This window comes from Mus caroli, unplaced genomic scaffold (genome assembly GCF_978045245.1).
Source record: "Mus caroli unplaced genomic scaffold, Mus_caroli_1 scaffold_11, whole genome shotgun sequence".
In the NCBI taxonomy this organism is placed as follows: domain Eukaryota; kingdom Metazoa; phylum Chordata; class Mammalia; order Rodentia; family Muridae; genus Mus; species Mus caroli.
In genome coordinates this window covers 19,889,859-19,906,973 of record NW_028227266.1, presented here as the reverse complement: position 1 = coordinate 19,906,973, position 17,115 = coordinate 19,889,859, and the positions used below count along the sequence as shown (strand labels likewise).

At 41.0% G+C, this 17,115-nt stretch overlaps 1 protein-coding gene across 5 annotated transcripts in view; it reads right to left on the bottom strand.

Moving 5' to 3' along the window:
• Positions 1 to 8,159: 8,159 nt before the first annotated feature.
• Bbs9 (Bardet-Biedl syndrome 9) overlaps positions 8,160 to 17,115 on the bottom strand; it is a 434,796-nt gene continuing 425,840 nt past the window's right edge. For 4 of the 5 annotated variants that reach the window (XM_029481549.2, XM_029481548.2, XM_029481551.2 and 1 more), the window contains 2 exons: positions 8,876 to 8,983; positions 8,161 to 8,704 (listed from right to left, as the gene is read on the bottom strand). In XM_029481549.2, the coding sequence (XP_029337409.1) occupies positions 8,673 to 8,704; positions 8,876 to 8,983 (140 nt within the window). In that variant the 3' untranslated portion in view covers positions 8,161 to 8,672. Of the gene's footprint in view, positions 8,705 to 8,875; positions 8,984 to 17,115 lie in introns of all 5 variants that reach the window. The other variant, XM_021173327.3, reaches the window with a different exon arrangement.

Here is a 17,115-nt window from a genome sequence, read left to right as displayed (position 1 = left end):
AGCATATTTCATGATGATGGTAGAGGACATCAAGAAGGACTTTAATAACTCACTCAAAGAAATACAGGAGAACACTGCTAAACAGGTAGAAGAACTTAAAGAGGAAACACAAAAATCCCTTAAAGAATTGCAGGAAAAAACGACCAAACAGGTGATGGAATTGAATAAAACCATACAAGACCTAAAAAGGGAAGTAGACACAATAAAGAAAACCCAAAGTGAGGCAACACTGGAGATAGAAACCCTAGGAAAGAAATCTGGAACCATAGATGCGAGCATCAGCAACAGAATACAAGAGATGGAAGAGAGAATCTCAGGTGCAGAAGATTCCATAGAGAACATCAGCACAACAAGCAAAGAAAATACAAAACGCAAAAAGATCCCAAACTCAAAACAACCAGGAAATCCAGAACACAATGAGAAGACCAAACCTACAGATAATAGGAGTAGATGAGAATGAAGATTTTCAACTTAAAGGGACAGCTAATATCTTCAACAAAATTATAGAAGAAAACTTCCCAAACCTAAAGAAAGAGATGCCCATGAACATACAAGAAGCCTACAGAATTCCAAATAGACTGGACCAGAGAAGAAATTCCTCCCGACACATAATAATCAGAACAAAAAATGCGCTAAATAAAGATAGAATATTAAAAGCAGTAAGGGAAAAAAGTCAAGTAACATATAAAGGCAGGCCTATCAGAATTACACCAGACTTTTCACCAGAGACTATGAAAGCCAGAAGAGCCTGGACAGATGTTATACAAACACTAAGAGAACACAAATGCCAGCCTAGGCTACTATACCCAGCCAAACTCTCAATGACCATAGATGGAGAAACCAAAGTATTCCACGACAAAAACAAATTCACACATTATCTTTCTATGAATCCAGCCCTTCAAAGGATAATAACAGAAAAGAACCAATACAAGGACAGAAACCACGCCCTAGAAAAAGCAAGAATGTAATCCCTCAACAAACCAAAAAGAAGACAACCACAAGAACAGAATGCCAACTCTAACAACAAAAATAATAGGAAGCAACAATTATGCTTCATTAATATCTCTTAATATTAATGGACTCAATTCCCCAATAAAAAGACATAGACTAACAGACTGGCTACACAAACAGGACCCAACATTCTGCTGCTTACAGGAAACCCATCTCAGGGAAAAAGACAGACACTACCTCAGAGTGAAAGGCTGGAAAACAATTTTCCAAGCAAATGGTCTGAAGAAACAAGCTGGAGTAGCTATTCTAATATCGAGTAAAATCGACTTCCAACCCAAAGTTATCAAAAAAGACAAGGAGGGACACTTCATACTCATCAAAGGTAAAATCCTCCAAGAGGAACTCTCAATTCTGAATATCTATGCTCCAAATGCAAGGGCAGCCACATTCATTAAAGACACTTTAGTAAAGCTCAAAGCACACATTGAACCTCACACAATAATAGTGGGAGACTTCAACACAGCACTTTCATCAATGGACAGATCGTGGAAACAGAAACTAAACAGGGACACAGTGAAACTAACAGAAGTTATGAAACAAATGGACTTAACAGATATCTACAGAACATTTTATCCTAAAAGGAAAAAATATACCTTCTTCTCAGCACCTCATGGTACCTTCTCCAAAATTGACCACATAATTGGTCACAAAACAGGCCTCAACAGATACAAAAATATTGAAATTGTCCCATGCATCCTATCACATCACCATGGACTAAGGCTTATCTTCAATAACAACATAAATAATGGAAAGCCAACATTCACATGGAAAATGAACAACACTCTTCTCAATGATACCTTGGTCAAGGAAGGAATAAAGAAAGAAATTAAAGACTTTTTAGAGTTTAATGAAAATGAAGTCACAACATACCTAAACGTATGGGACACAATGAAAGCATTTCTAAGAGGGAAACTCATAGCTCTGAGTGCCTCCAAAAGGAAACTAGAGAGAGCACACACTAGCAGCTTGACAACACACCTAAAAGCTCTAGAAAAAAAGGAAGCAAATTCACCCAAGAGAAATAGACAGCATGAAATAGTCAAACTCGGGGGGGGGGGGGGAATCAACCAAGTAGAAACACGAAGAACTATTCAAAGAATCAATCAAACGAGGAGCTGGTTCTTTGAGAAAATCAACAAGTTGGATAAACCCTTAGCTAGACTCACTCTAGAGTACAGGGACAGCATCCTAATTAACAAAATCAGAAATGAAAAAGGAGACATAACAACAGATCCTGAAGATATTCAAAACACCATCAGATCCTTCTACAAAAGGCTATACTCAACAAAACTGAAAAACCTGGACGAAATGGACAAATTTCTAGACAGATACCAGGTACCAAAGTTAAATTAGGATCAAGTTAACGATCCAAACAGTCCCATGTCCCCTAAAGAAATAGAAGCAGTCATTGATAATCTCCCAACACAAAAAAAAAACCCAGGACAAGATGGGTTTAGTGCAAAGTTCTATCAGACCTTCAAAGAAGATCTAATTCCAGGTCTTCACAAACTATTCCACAAAATAGAAGTAGAAGGTACTCTACCCAACTCATTCTATGAAGCCACAATTACTCTGATACCTAAACCACAGAAAGATCCAACAAAGATAGAGAACTTCAGACCAATTTCCCTTATGAATATCAATGCAAAAATACTCAATAAAATTCTACCTAACTGATTCCAAGAACACATTAAAACAATCATCCATCCTGACCAAGTAGGTTATAGACAAACTCAAAGACAAAACCACATGATCATCTCCTTAGATAAGGAGAAAGCATTTGACAAAATCCAAAGCCCATTCATGATAAAAGTCTTGGAAAGATCAGGAATTCAAGGCCCATACCTAAACATAATAAAAGCAATCTACAGCAAACCAGTAGCCAACATCCAAGTAAATGGTGAGAAGCTGGAAGCAATCCCACTAAATTCAGGGACTAGACAAGGCTGCCCCTTTCTCCCTACCTATTCAACATTGTACTTGAAGTCCTAGCGAGAGCAATTCGACAACAAAAGGAGATCAAGGAGATACAAATTGGAAAAGAAGAAGTCAAAATATCACTTTTTGCAGATGATATGATAGTATATATAAGTGATGCTAAAAATTCACCACAGAACTCCTAAGCCTGATAAACAGCTTCGGTGAAGTTGCTGGATATAAAATTAACTCAAACAAGTCAATGGCCTTTCTCTACACAAAGAATAAAGAGGCTGAGAAAGAAATTAGGGAAACACCACACTTCTCAATAGTCAGGAATAATATAAAATATGTTGGCGTGACTCTAAGGAAGTGAAAGATCTGTATGATAAGAACTTCAAGTCTCTAAAGAAAGAAATTAAAGAAGATCTCAGAAGATGGAGAGATCTCCCATGCTCATGGATTGGCAGGATCAACATTGTAAAAATGGCTATCTTACCAAAAGCAATCTACAGATTCAATGCAATCCCCATCAAATTCCAACTTAGTTCTTCAACGAATTAGAAAGGGCAATCAGCAGATTCATCTGGAATAACAAAAAACCTAGGATAGCAAAAACTCTTCTCAAGGATAAAAGAACCTCTGGTGGAATCACCATGCTTGACTAAAGCTTTACTACAGAGCAATTGTGATAAAAAACTGCATGGTCCTGGTATAGCGACAGACAAGTAGACCAATGGAATAGAATTGAAGACCCAGAAATGAACCCACACACCTATGGTCACTTGATCTTCAACATTGGAGCTAAAACCATCCAGTGGAAAAAAGACCGCATTTTCAACAAATGTTGCTGGCACAACTGGTGGTTATCATGTAGAAGAATGCGAATTGATCCATTCCTATCTCCTTGTACTAAGGTCAAATCTAAGTGGATTAAGGAACTCCACATAAAACCAGAGACACTGAAACTTATAGAGGAGAAAGTGGGGGAAAGCCTTGAAGATATGGGCACAGGAGAAAAATTCCTGAATAGAACAGCAATGGCTTGTGCTGTAAGATCGAGAATTGACAAATGGGACCTCCTAAAACTGCAAAGCTTCTGTAAGGCAAAAGACACTGTCAATAAGACAAAAAGGCCACCAACAGATTGGGAAAGGATCTTTACCTATCCTAAATCAGATAGAGGACTAATATCCAATATATATAAAGAACTCAAGAAGGTAGACTCCAGAAAGTCAAATAACCCCATTAAAAAATGGGGCTCAGAGCTAAACAAAGAATTCTCACTTGAGGAATACCGAATGGCTGAGAAGCACCTGAAAAAAATGTTCAACATCTTTAATCATCAGGGAAATGCAAATCAAAATAACCCTGAGATTCCACCTCACACCAGTCAGAATAGCTAAGATCAAATATTCAGGTGACAGCAAATGCTGGTGAGCATGTGGAGAAAAAGGAACACTCCTCCATTTTTGGTGGGATTGCAAGCTTGTACAACCACTCTGGAAATCAGTCTGGCGGTTCCTCAGAAAATTGGACGTAGTACTCCCGGAAGATCCAGCAATACCTCTCCTGGGCATATACCCAGAAGATGTTCCAACTGGTAAGAAGGACACATGCTCCACTATGTTCATAGCAGCCTTATTTATACTAGCCAGAGGCTGGAAGAACCCAGATGCCTCTCAATAGAGGAATGGATAAAAAAAAAATGTGGTACATTTACACAATGGAGTACTACTCAGCTATTAAAAAAAATGAATTTATGAAATTCCTAGGCAAATGGTTGGACCTGGAGGGTATCATCCTGAGTGAGGTAACACAATCACAAAAGAACTCAAATGATATGTACTCACTGATAAGTGGATATTTGCCCAGAAACTTAGAATACCCAAGATATAAGATTCAATTTGTGAAACACATGAAACTCAAGAAGAACGAAGGCCAAAGTGTGGACACTTTGCTCCTTCTTAGAATTTGGAACAAAACACCCATGAAAGGAGTTACAGAGACAAAGTTTGGATCTGAGACAAAAAGATGGACCATGTAGAGAATGCCATATTCAGGGATCCATCCCATAATCAGCCTCCAAACGCTGACACCATTGCATACACTAGCAAGAGTTTGTTAAAAGGACCCTGATATAGCTGTCTCTTGTGAGACTATGCTGGGGCCTAACAAACACAGAAGTGGATGCTCACAGTCAGTTATTGGATGGATCACAGGGCCCCCCAGGAGGTAGAGAAAGTACCCTAGGAGCTAAAGGGATCTGCCACCCTATAGGTGGAACAACATTATGAACTAACCAGTACCCTGGAGCTCTTGACTCTAGCTGCATATATATCAAAAGATGGCCTAGTCGGCCATCACTGGAAAGAGAGGTCCATTGGACATGCAAACTTTATATGCCCCAGTACAGGGGAATGCCAGAGCCAAAAAGTGGGAGTGGGTGGATAGGGGAGTGGGGGGGGAGGGTATGGGTGACTTTTGGGATAGCATTAGAAATATAAATGAGGAAAATACCTAATAAAAATATTTTTTTTTTAAAAAAAGGAGAGCAATGGGATGTTGTGTGTTGTTTTTAGAACTCCATGCTATCATCTTCTCAAAGACTGAGCTCTCAGCTCTAAGAATGTGCTGCAGCTGGTCCCACTCCTGACATAGCGCCACCAATGGCAATACTCTGGCACTTCTCCTGCCCACCCGAGTCACTGTGGATGGAAAATACCAGTCAGCCTTAATATTTTAAAACCAGCCAGATAACACAACCTCTGGGCACAGAATCTATTGCTCTAAACTCATCAGCTATCCTTAATCAGAATTCTTCTGGTGGTGGAGGCCACCACCAGTTCTAGTTGGCCTCAGACTTTACATGGCTCCTCCTCCTGTCTCCAAACCCAACCAAAAAGCCCTTTATCTACCTCTTTTTCTCTCCTCTTCCTCCTGGGACCTGTAAAATCCTACCCTTATCTTCACCTAGTGATTGGCTTCTGCTGTCTTTATTGACATGATCAAGAAACTAATAGGGAACCAGATTTCAGTTATTAGATCCTCTCCCTACATTGGGATAAGAATTTGATGGAGGAAAAAATAGTCATATATCAAACCACATGATTCAAGCTGGGTGTGGTGGTACAAACCTGTTATCTGAACATTTTGGCTGTAGAGGCAGAAGGATAAAGAGTTTGAGACCATACTGGAGTGAGTTCCAGACCAATTAGGGTTACAAAGTCAAAAGCCTGTCTCACAAATCCAAATCCAAAACAAACCAAAAAGGGATCCTGTCCCTTCCACACATGCCCATCACAGGATGTAGGCTGTGGGAAGTAGAGGTGGGTAAAGGCAGAGAAAAGTGAGTGCAGGCAAAAGAATGGACAAAGTCAGAAAAGAGACAGTGAGCTAAAGAACTCTAACTAGAAAGATGTAAGAAGGGGTTGAAGAGACAGCTCATGCATTAGCCCTTTCTCCACAGTCAGGAGGACTGCAGTTCAGACCTCAGGGGTCCCCACAAGTGGTTACTGAACCCCAGCTTTAAGAGGGGCAGAGATAGTAGGATCATTGGGACTTGCTTGTATAAACAACCTACCCAAGAAAATAAAAACCAAGTTTCAAAGGCAGACAGTGACAGGGGAGGGCATCAGTCGTGTGTGCACACGTGTCCACAGACAAGCACACCCACATATGCACATGTGTGTGCACACGTGTCCACAGACAAGCACACCCACATATGCACATGTGTGTGCACACGTGTCCACAGACAAGCACACCCACATATGCACATGTGTGTGCACACGTGTCCACAGACAAGCACACACACATATGCACATGTGTGTGCACACGTGTCCACAGACAAGCACACACACATATGCACATGTGTGTGCACACGTGTCCACAGACAAGCACACCCACATATGCACATGTGTGTGCACACGTGTCCACAGACAAGCACACCCACATACGCACATGTGTGTGCATACACTGTCACAACAAACAGAAAGAAAGGAGACAAGTATGCTGGGAAAGACAAAGACTGGACAAGAAAGAACGAGCACACAGTCACATGTGTGGCACAGAGACAGCAATGGGAACCTAATGTCAAAAATGGTGCAAGGCTGAGACACATTTCCAAGGTTGGGAGTGGTGACCCCAGTGCTCAGCAGGCAAGAGGATTGTGAGTTTAAGGCCAGCTTGGTCTATGTGAGATATTATCTGAAAATACAGAAAAAAGTGAGAGAGAACAGAAGTTCAAAACACACACACACACACACACACACACACCTCTTCTGCTCACACACACACTTTTGTGAGCTTTTCAGAAAAAGGGTCCCAGTTTTGTCCTTACAAAACTGGATTCCAGTTGACCAGAGTGCTGAGGCATACCGGACACCACAGCATCTTTATTCCAGTCCCTATGCTAGATGAAACTTAACCACAGGCCAAAACCTACCCCCTCCTGTGCTAAACAACTAAGGCTGTTTCATTTTCTGTTGTGTCTCCTACAAAAGGGTACTATAAATAACAGATAAGGCATTGTTTGCATTTCTTACACTTCACATATTAAGAAAAAAACAAATTGTAACTTACTTTTCCTTTAGATGTGATTGTGAGATGTCTTACTTCTGTGAACAGACACCATGACCAAGGCAATTCTTATAAGGACAACATTTAATTGGGGCTGGCTCACGGGTTCAGATATTCAGTCCATTATCATCAAGGCAGGAGCATGACAGCATCCAGGTAGGATTGGTACAGGAGGAGCTGACAGTTCTACATCTTTATCTGAGGGCCACAAGGAGAAGACTGGCTTCCAGGCAGCTAGGATGAGGGTCTTAAAGCCCATGCCCACAGTAACACACCTACTCCAACAAGGCCACACCTCCTAATAGTGCCACTCCCTCAGCCAAGCCTATTTAAACCATCACAAAAGGTGTTCTGGAACTAACAAAGGCACATCTAACTAATTATATCTGAATCCTTACTTAGGCAAAAATCTCTGGGACTCCTTATCTATAATTCCTAATATATAAAATATCTATTTCAATAATAATAAAGTGTAAATCCCTTTATTACCTGGATGTATAAAGGCACCACTCACAAGGATGATTGAAAGAGGATGTTCACGTACCAGCCTGCTTACATACCAGTGTCCTTACAGACACTTTGTGTGTTCATTCCGACTAGGAAATCACCTTATCCTTGCAGCCCAATAGAGCAGACGCAGTGACTGTCTTGAGCGCTTCTTTTCCTTATTAAATAACCACATTCAAGTCTTACTGTGGAGTAGCAAACTTTTCAGTTTCTCTTAAAAAATAGAGAGAGAAATCATACATACAACCCTTGTTATAAATTCAGTCCAGTTATTGTTTGACAATACGATGCTTTATTAAACTTGAAACAGTTACTACATAAGAATCCTGTGAAAAAAATGGGCTATGAAATTATTTTACATCTGGATCCCTGTATTATAAAGTCTGTCCCCAAACTTTGTCACCTTGCTAAATCCTGACTATAAGCGCATGTGACTAAAGGCAGCAATCATTTCCTTGGGAAGAAAAGACAAATCTTGTCTTTCAGCTGACCTGTCTGTGACATCCCATGCCCTCCTAGCAACCAACAGCCCTGACCCCATCTTCACGCAGTCACCTCCAGGGATGAGCTTGGCACAGCACCGGGATGGGAGCACAGTGTCCAGACAGGGTCAGCCTCTGTAATGGCCTCTTCCTTCAACTCGTTAGCATTATTCCAGACTATTCCAAAACTCCTTGGAGGGCTGAGACTTCTGGGAAGGAGAAACAGAGAGGAGAAGAAACAGGTTTGAATATTGACAGAAATGGAGAAATGTCCCAGGCACCCTTACCAAGACCTAGATGTTAGAAAACAAGTCATTTTGCAAAACATTCTCCAACATGGCAGAAGGGGACCAGGGTCACTGTTTCCGACATTCCCTTACCAGGCGTGGGGGGCTCGGTCATGAGGTGCTTGTGGTTGGTAAACAGCTCTGTGGAGTCATCTAGTGACCTTTCCTCTAGGTCTGACTCTGGGATCGGAGTACAGCCACCTAAGTGAAAAATGCAAACAGTATTTTAAGCAATGGCTAAGGAAACATGCCTTTCCACACAGTGACCACAGCTTGGAAGTACACTGCACAATGACAATATATGACGTGCAGCTATCTTTGAGAGCAAACCAGAAAAGTTCTCTTAAATGTCTTGTTGTGGTGAAAGTCCATTTTTGACACTGAAGACATGGTCTCAGGATTTGAACTTGGTGGCAGTGACAACAGCATTAGCTTTTTGATTTCCTTGTTTTGTCAGAAATAATAAATCCTACATCAAATACAATACCCATAGCATAGCAACCTCTCTGCAGAAATTATCTTCCATATAGATCATCAAAAAAGATGAGATACGCCGGGCGTGGTGGCGCACGCCTTTAGTCCCAGCACTCGGGAGGCAGAGGCAGGCGGATTTCTGAGTTCGAGGCCAGCCTGGTCTACAAAGTGAGTGCCAGGACAGCCAGGGCTACACAGAGAAACCCTGTCTCGAAAAACCCAAAAAAAAAAACCCAAAAAAAAAAAAAAAAAAAAAAGATGAGATACAGAGAGTGCACACCAGAAGAGAAAGAGCACCGCGTCCTGTGCAGAGAAAGGCAACTGGGCTTCTATGGTTGTGCCCCTGGTGGTCTTCTCTGGACTTCATTCTTTCCCAGAGTCCCACACCTACTAAGACAGACATCCCCCACTTTATAATGCAACAGAAAAGGCATGAAACACCTTGTGGAACATTTCAATATGAAAATGATTTGGGGATGAGCTGTTTTTCAAAGCTTGGATACAGCATTTCACCAGATCCATCAAAATCTTGTATGGGAAACTCAAAATCATTTGTGTTTCCTGACACCATCAGCCACATAGTCCATTTTGCTACTGCTTCCTGGAAGTGGACTAGCTCGTGTTTACCGTACATACACTTTTTTCCCAAAGCCTTTCTTCTCCTTAATGAAGTGTGATTTTTGAGTCCTTTCACACTGAGTCCAAAGCCTCAATACTTAACTTTGGTTTTATGTGTGAAAAGTTTTATGAAGCTCATGACATTTTGAGAAGACAGCATGAACAACTACCTTCACATCACTTTAGAAGAGAGGGCAGAGGCGAAATCCAGCTCTGATGGAAAAGGTACCTCGCCACCCACACCCCTGCATCCTCACTGAGAAACAAATAGGTGAGGGAAACAGAAGACAAAGGAGTTTCCAAGTTCATAAAATGAGAAGTTCCCTGGGAACCTTGGGATTTCCAGTCAGTGGGTGGGGCTGAATTGGCCTAGTTCTGTCTGCAAATAGCAAGGCCCCACCTGTGAGAACTAGGCTACTTTTTAGTCTCTTTCCAATACTAAGTAATGTTAGGAACCACTATTATTATGCATTTTTTAAGCTCCCCATGCATTATCTGTTAATCTCTGTATATCACACCAGGAGTAGATACTATTCTCACTTTAAGGATAGGAAAATGTGCTCACAACACCCAGAGGAAGCTCTACTCCCAGGTGCTCTAACATACCCAGGACCATAGGATCAGAAGTAAGGAGGATACAACATCTGTCCCAACAACACGGGGAGTAACTGGGACCAGTGGGATCCAGGAACACAGGAACCCTGCCTGATCGGTGGCCCAGGTTCCTTCCAGGCTGTGTTATCTTGGGTGCAAACTCCTTAGCCAGTCCCACAATATCCAGAGAAAGCTCCATTCCCAGGTGCTCCAACATGTCCGGGATCACAGAATCACGGGAGCTTGGTCACAGTAGAATCTCAGGGCCCCAGAGGCAACTTCACTCCCAGGAATTCTGACACACCCAGGATCTCAGGATCACAGGATCCGGGAATCACAGGATCACAGAGGCAGCTGGACTCTGAGAAGTTCTGACACAACTAGGATCACAGGAAGGACAGGCTCCAGTCAGATATAGTGAGGGCAGGTAGAACTAGGGATAATCAGATGGCAGGAGGCAAGCACAAGAATATAAGCAACAGAAACCAAGGTTACTTGGCATCATCAGAACCCAGTTCTCCCACCATAGCAAGTCCTGGATACACCATTACACTGGAAAAGCAAGATTCATATCTAAAATAATAGATGATAATAGAGTACTTTAAGAAGTACATAAATAACTCCCTTAAGAAAATACAGGAGAACACAGGTAAATAGGCAGAAGCCCTTAAATAGGAAATGCAAAAATCCCTTAAAGAACTATAGGAAAACACAATCAAACAGGCAAAGGAAATGAACAAAACTATCCACATCTAAAAATGGACATAGAAACAATTAAAAAAATCACAAAGGGAGACAACCATGAAGATAGAAAACCTACAAAAGAAGTCAGGAGTCATAGATGCAAGCATCACCAACAGAATACAAGAGAGCGAAGAGAGAATCTCAGATACAGAAAATAACATAGAAAACATTGACATATCAGTCAAAAAATGCAAAATGCAAAAAGCTCCTAACCCAGGAGCAAAACATCCAGGAAATCCAGGATACAATGAGCAGACCAAACCTAAGTATAATAGGTATAGAAGAGAGTGAAGATTCCCAACTTAAAGGGACAGTAAATATCTACAACAAAATGAACATACAAGAAGCCTACAGAACTCCAAATAGACTGGACCAGAAAAGACATTCCTCCCATCACATAATAGTCAAAACACCAAATGCCCGAAATAAAGAAAGAATATTAAAAGCAGTAAGGGAAAAAAGTCAAGTAACATATAAAGGCAGACCTATCAGAATTACACCAGACTTCTCACCAGAGACTATGAAAGCCAGAAGATCCTGGACAGATGTTATACAGACCCCAAGAGAACACAAATGCCAGCCCAGGCTACTATACCCAGCAAAACTCTCAATTATCATAGATGGAAAAACCAAAGTATTCCATGACAAAACCAAATTTACATAATATCTTTCCCCAAATGCAGCCCTTCAAAGGATAATAGATGGAAACCACCAACACAAGGAGGGAAACTACACCCTAGGAAAAGTAAGAAAATAATCTTTCAAGAAACCCAAAAGAAGATAGCCACACAAGTGTAACTCCACCTCTAACAACAAAAATAACAGAAAGCAACACTCACTTTCCCTTAATATCTCTTAACATCAATGGACTCAATTTCCCAATAAAAAGACATAGACTGCAGACTAGCTACGTCAGGGACAAAGACAGACACTACCTCAGAGTAAAGGGTTGGAAAACAATTTTCCAAGCAAATGGTCCCAAGAAACAAGCTGGAGTAGCCATTATTCACCTCAATACGTCAAATGACCCCTCCACAAAATGGTATTCAAGTGGAAAAGACATGATATCAATCTGCATTTAGGTGCAGCAGATTCTAGTCAAAACATTCCAGGTCTCAAGTAATTGTGGAAACCTGAGTATATAATGTTCTCCATGACTTTTGCAGTCCTGGGATGGAATGAGGGCAGTCTTCAAGTTACCCATGCTTCCCAAAACTAATTTGGAATATCTATGGTATCTACCCTGGAATTGACTGAAGTAAGCACATTGGAGCTTTTTTGTCAGATGCTGAAAATCTAGAGAAGAAAACCAAATAGCAACATTATATAACAATTTATAGTTATGGAATTAGACCAGATTTTCAAAGCACTCTTATAAAGATTGCATTTGTTTCTCCTCCAACTCCTTCACCCTTTCTAAGACAACCATATACATCCAATACCCATTCTATGGGTGAATACAGTAAGACTCAAAGAATTTAAGAGTGAGTCCTGAGATTCCTAACTGTGGAAGAAGAGGACAAATGGGTACAATGTCGGATTGAAAGTAAGACTGACTTAAAAATCAATGATGCAATAGAAACAGATGTATAAAAGTTGGGGCCTTAGACAGATGCACTTAGAACTTAAAATGAGCAGCATGCATAGACACAGATACTTATCTAGGGCTAATTGGCTCTTCTGCATCTTTTGTTGTTCCATATCAATATGAGGATTTTCTTTTTATTTATGTCAAGAATGAGGGGAGAATGTTTATTGTGATTTCATTAAATTAGTAAATTGTTTTGGTAGGAGGGCCTTTTTTCACAATGTTCATTCTACCAAGCTGTATGCTTGGTAGGTCTTCAAATTCGATTATGTTTCTCAATCTCTTTCTTCACACATTTAAAGTCTTTATTGTAGAGGATTTATACCTCTTTTGTTATGTATATTCTAAATATTTTATTTGAGAACTGGGAAGAGGAGTGTGTCCATGATCTCTTTCTTAGCATGCTTGTTACTCATGTATTAAGGCTGGTAAATTTTGTTAAGTCAATTATGTATAACACTTTGCTGAAATTATTGATAATTTCTACAATTTTTCTAGTCAAATTCTGGGAACATTGGGTATAAGATAATATAATTTCCATTGAAAATAATTTGACTTCATATTTTCCCATTTGTATCCCTTCTCTTGCCTTATTGCTCCAGCTAATACTTCAATCATGCTATGGCTGAGCAGTAGGGATAGTGAACAGTCCTCTCCCACTCCTGATTTTAATGGGGCTTATTAATGGTTTCATTCATTTAGGATGATATTGGTGATGGGTTTGTCATACATAACTTTTATTATGTTGGAATATGTTTCCTACTTGTTTTAGGGCTTTTATTATGAAGGCATGTTGAATCTTATCAAAGACTTTTTCTTTTTTGGCTTCTATTGAGATGATTATATGATTCTTGTATTTTTGTGATTGTATTTGGTTTATTACATTTATTTCTTATATGTTAAAAATGAAAAAACAGCCGGGCGTTGGTGGCGCACGCCTTTAATCCCAGCACTCGGGAGGCAGAGGCAGGCGGATTTCTGAGTTCGAGGCCAGCCTGGTCTACAAAGGGAGTTCCAGGACAGCCAGGGCTATACAGAGAAACCCTGTCTCGAAAAACAAAAAAAAAAAAAAAACAAACAAACAAACAAAAAAAACAAACAAAAAAAAAAAGAAAAAACAATGATCAGTAAAAAAGAGAGAAAAAGAAAGAAAATAAAGTAAAATAAATAATAAATAAAAAAGAAAGTTACCGAGGGGGGCAGGAAAAGGATAGGAAAACCTAGGTCTCATGAGATTAAGTAAATTGCCAAGGTCACACAAGTCTGCACTGGTTGGCCTTTTGGAGAAGCCTATGAGATAGCTCTTCTGCCTTGTTTACTTCCTCTAATTTAGGTAGAGAAAGCAAAGCAAGTGACAGTACTGAGCAGGGCTTGGGACACTAGTAAGACCAGTGTCAGGGAAGAGCAGGCATGCTGGTTACACTTACTCCCCATTGAAGGACCACTGTCCCCAAAGAGAAAGGCAAAGGCCAGTCTCCGCTGTAGACTCACAAATCAGTGACTTTTCCATCTCCAAGACAGACAAGGTCAGAAGAAAGAGAGACCAGGAGTGACACTCATGCAATTACCTTCACAAACAAGCTAACTGCAGGTGTGGCAAAGCCACGCCTCTAGTAGGTGGGAAACTGCACAATATCTGCTGTGTGGATGAGAGATGCAAGTTTACATGGATGAGTTACTGCCCCCTCTGGCTTCTGGCTCACTCTCTATGAGTCAAAGCTACAGCTGAGAACTTACGAAGTATCCTGGCTCTTTGTCACATAGGCACAAGAAGAAAAGTCACTGGCTACAGATAAACAACAACCAACATCACTTCTTCTGTGCCAAATGCTCTGCCCTCCTGATGCTGAAATAGGCAGTGACTATGTCTAGTTCCTATTGATCCCTCAGAACTTCCCATTTTCTGACCAGACACATGAAGGGGCTGACCAGTCACTTGTTCTAACAATACAGGTCATTTGTACCTCCATGTAGCCAGACTGCCCAACCAAGGCCTGAATCCCTCCTTGCCTTGGGCTCTATTTTATTATAAAACTAACTGATACTGGAAATAGTTATAAAAACCAAGTCTTCAAAATGAAACTTTGAAGTAGAAATGGCCACTCATCTGTAAGTGCTACATCCACTCCAGTAGTGACAAGCGCGACAGGCCCCGAAAACCTGGGTATTGTCCCCAGGCGAAAAGTTCACGGAAACTTAGTTTCCTGGAATCATGGCATCCTGTATAAAGAATGTTCCAATGTCCTTGCTTTAGTTGGTAAACAGATCTGTGTGCTTTCCCTTAATATTGCTTTATTACAAGTGCTCCTAAGGATTGATATTTTGACATATACCTAAGTTAGATTCTAGGCAGTCCTTGATCCGACCCTGGGCACGGATAGCTAAGTCACTGCCCTACACAGAAATTTACCATTATCTAGGAAGAAGGAAGTTTGTGACCTAAGGAGGAACCAGAGTAGATACTTAGAACTATAGATAGCCGAGTTACTCCCATATACAAGTATTTACAATGGCCTAGGGGGATGGTGGACTATACAATAGACTAGAGTAGTAACTATGGCAAGGGCCACTGGCTTCTAAGATTAAGTGGACCTTAGGTGGAGCTGTTTTTGATCCCAGTTGTTACCATTGAATTTTATCCCAGTTGGTTCCTGCCAGTCCTTCCCTGTTTGCATTCCTCTGTTTTGTGTAAGAATCCAGTAACCTCATTGTACCTTGCTGTTGTGTCACCTAACTTCCCTATTTTCTTCTGTATAAAAAGTTTGATGCTTGATTTAACATTACATTCATATCCACACTCCCTTGTGTCGAGTCTGTTTGTCACTCCCAATTCCCGCAGACTCTATGCCCATCTGCCAGAACCCCTGATTCCCACGGATTGAGTGGGGCCGATTAGGCCCGGTCCGTGGCATGTAAGAATGAGGGGCTCCATGTCTGGCTGCTAAAGGGGATGGTAATCACCCTGGTATTCAATTACTCATCCACAGTTAATGGAGGTGGGCATGCAGAGGTCAAGATGGAGACCAAGCTGCTGGGGCATGGAAATAGCTATAGTGCTAAGGATCCCACATGGAGCAGCTGATTCTGTGGACCAGACAACTTGCAAAAGGAAAATGGCAGGCTCAGTGAAGTTAATAGGTCAAGTAAGTTAAACACAGAAGGTCAGACACCCTCCTGGTCTCACTAGTCTAAGTGAGGTCATCTTACCATCTTACCAACACCAGAAGAAACACCTAGGATCTGGTTACAAATTCAGAATCCCAAGAACAAATCCCATACCAAATTCAACCCCAATGCTGCACAAGACAGATGAGTTTATCTGGTGAGATTTTTGTTCAGAGATTCTGTATATATATTTGTTAAGATATTAAAAGTAAGCAATAAAAAGAGAAAAATAAGACATAAAACTTTCAAACTAAGAGACCCTCTGAAGCTCATCCATGGAAGTGAAGCCTGGGTCCCATGGACACCAACTGACATACCCTTGGCTTACAGCCCATTCCATAGGAGAAAGTTAAACACACACACACACACACAGCTGTCTGGAATCATCCAGACACAAACAGTGTGTGTGACAGGAGCCAATGAACTGGCAGGTTCAGCAGGAACTGGGGATTCCTGACCCATGACCAGGTAAGGAGCTCCAGGAGGGTAGGAGCTCACCAGTCCTGTGGACCTACTGGTACTCTGTGCAATGTGACATATCAATTCACTCTTTCTATCATCAAATAACCCAACTGAAAAGAGCTCCTTCTCCCACCACTGTGAACGGATGTTAACTACATCACTAGCAATTTGCCCTTTTCTGATGATTCTCCAATTCTCTCTTCTCTAAAGTTTCCTCCATCTTCTCTACCACATCCCCAGCCCCCAGGCCATATTTTTAACTTCTTCAGTAAAGGAAATTTGGAATGGGGTTGAACCAGAAGGAACTTAGAAATAAAGACATCAACTTATGATGGTACAAAAAAATCAATGAATATTCAGCAGAAACTATATACAGATTTTTAGAGTTACAAACATATTTATTTTATGTATGTGGTGGAGTGCAGTGTGTGTGCCAGGATGAGCAATATGTGGAGGTCGGAGGGCAAATCACATGTGTTGGTCTTCTCTGGCCAACAATCGGGTCCCAAGGGTTGAATCCATGTTGTCAGGCTTGATTCATGTATTCATCATGAATCAAGTAAGTAACTTGCTGAGGCATCTTGCCAGCCCCACTTAGAATTCTGAGTTTTGTTCTCTGTCCAGATTGGGGTATACAGCATCATCCTGTCTTGATGCTCGGCAGTAGCAGCAAGCTTCAGATCTCAGT